The sequence below is a fragment of the Armigeres subalbatus genome, unplaced genomic scaffold (assembly GCF_024139115.2).
Source record: "Armigeres subalbatus isolate Guangzhou_Male unplaced genomic scaffold, GZ_Asu_2 Contig1717, whole genome shotgun sequence".
NCBI lineage: Eukaryota > Metazoa > Arthropoda > Insecta > Diptera > Culicidae > Armigeres > Armigeres subalbatus.
In genome coordinates, this window is record NW_026942525.1 from 1 (window position 1) to 2002 (window position 2002).

Sequence of the window (2002 nt, forward strand, 5' to 3'; positions counted from 1 at the left end):
GTCATTTGGACGAGCTCAGACAGCTCATAGGGCAGTGCATAGGTTCATTATTTGATGTTTGAGCGGTGCAGGAATTCATTTTGAATGAAGTCGATGTATGAAAAAGTGTTCGTTTTAAGTAAACAGCTCACCGCTCAAACGTCATTGTGTCCATTCGCTGCACGTTCTTATTGCGCATCTCTTTTCGACAGCTCTTTCGTATGACAGTTTGCATAGTTTGCTCTTTTCGAGTCGAAGTGCGCAATACCACCCTTGGATTGCGTAAGATTTGCATTATGGTACCAACGAATCCCCACTTTTTTAATTTTTCACTTACAATACCATATAATTCGTATCTATCCAGCTTTTCGCGTGCGGCAATGGCGGCTTCTGTGGGTTTCAGTGTTTCTGTCCCTGTACTCCTTGGGTATCTGGCTTGTTTGACATCTGTACTCCTTGGACATCTGGCTTGGGTTTGACATTTTGATGAACCTCTCCTCTTATCCTGGAAAAGAGGAAAACGGATTGTCAAACCCAAGCCAGATGTCAAAGAAGTACAGGGACGGATACACTTTGAAACCCACAGAAGCCGCCATTACCGTGCGCGAAAAGCTGGATATAAGCGAATCCAACACACTTAAATCATTTAACAGATTTCGGTGATTTTTGCTTCAATTCATCGAAATCTCAACAGCATAATTTAGCGGTAATTATTTCACAAAATTTTCAGCGATTTTTCCTTTGTTCAACTGTCAAAACCACAGAAAATCTGTAAAAATATTCACCGAACAGTTCTGCTGTTGAGATTTCGGTGAAATTTCTATCGTCTATTCATACTGCAATCTATATCATAGGATAAAGTTTGATTAAGGTATAAAAGTTATAGACAAAAAATGAAGTACATAATGTATATGTACTTAACTTAAATCTTGCTTTTATGTGGAATTTCCAAACTTGAATCATGCACATTATCTATATCTACAAGACACAACGTATTGAATATTTGAATAAAGAAACGATGAACTACCCAATGCACATATCTTGATTTTTGGTTGACGTAATAAGCATCGTGATGTTTTCATTAATCTTGCTGCCACTAAAAATTGAGAGATAATTATTAGATTCACCTTTTGATTTTTTTTGTCAAAGTGTTACCCTCAAAGCAGGTTGTCCACCGCCCATTCGTGCTGCTTCATCTTCCCTTCTAGCTGTTTCTTCCGCTTTTTGCTGCATACGGCGTACTTTGTCAACATCCTTGATTCCTCTCGATTCATTCTCTACTCGCCGACGCTCAGCCGCTTCCAATTGCTGTTGTCGTCTTATGGTCTGTAAATATAAGATAATGAGATTATAATATTAGGTAATAAATTACTGTAGTCTATCAGTAATAATGGCAAAAATTTAAAATTCTGCCCGATATCCTTATCGATATATATGCAATTTGATAATGTTCGGATGAACTTAATTGTTTTATATCATTTGCGGGGTTATGAACTGCAAAAAATAAAATGATAGATACACGAGATGTCCACAAGCTTTTTGACATCATGATTTTAATCCAGAACTGTTCTGATACGTCAAGAAAAAAAAAACAATCCAAAAAATGGATCTTAGAGTCGCTGGGGTGCCTCTGGGGAACCTGTAGGAGAGGAAAGATGGTCTTAAGCACCCGTCTCTCGAATACTCCGAGTGCTTGCAAGTCCTCTTCGAGTAGTAGGCCCGACTTCCACAGATGTTGCGCCTTCGTATTTCACGACTAACATTGTTATCAGCCGTTAGCAAGGATCCGAGGTAGACGAATTCCACCCTGTCTATCGTAACTGCTTCCCAGGCGAGCCCGGTTCCGCCCACTAGCATATACTTTGTCTTCGACGAATTCACTACCAGTCCAACTTTTGTTGCTTCACGTTTCAGGCGGGTGTACAGTTTTGCCACCTTTGCAAATGTTCGGCCGACAATGTCCATGTCATCCGCGAAACAAATAAATTGACTGGATCTGTTGAAAATCGTACCCCGGCTGTTA

At 39.8% G+C, this 2002-nt stretch overlaps 1 protein-coding gene across 1 annotated transcript; it reads right to left on the minus strand.

Moving 5' to 3' along the window:
* Positions 1 to 893: 893 nt before the first annotated feature.
* LOC134203249 (uncharacterized) lies at positions 894 to 1305 on the minus strand (the record flags this gene model as incomplete). The annotated part of the gene is made up of 2 exons (XM_062678126.1): positions 894 to 1075; positions 1135 to 1305. Coding segments are annotated over 2 exons (186 nt in total), but the record flags the coding sequence as incomplete, so codon positions are not given.
* Positions 1306 to 2002: the final 697 nt, after the last annotated feature.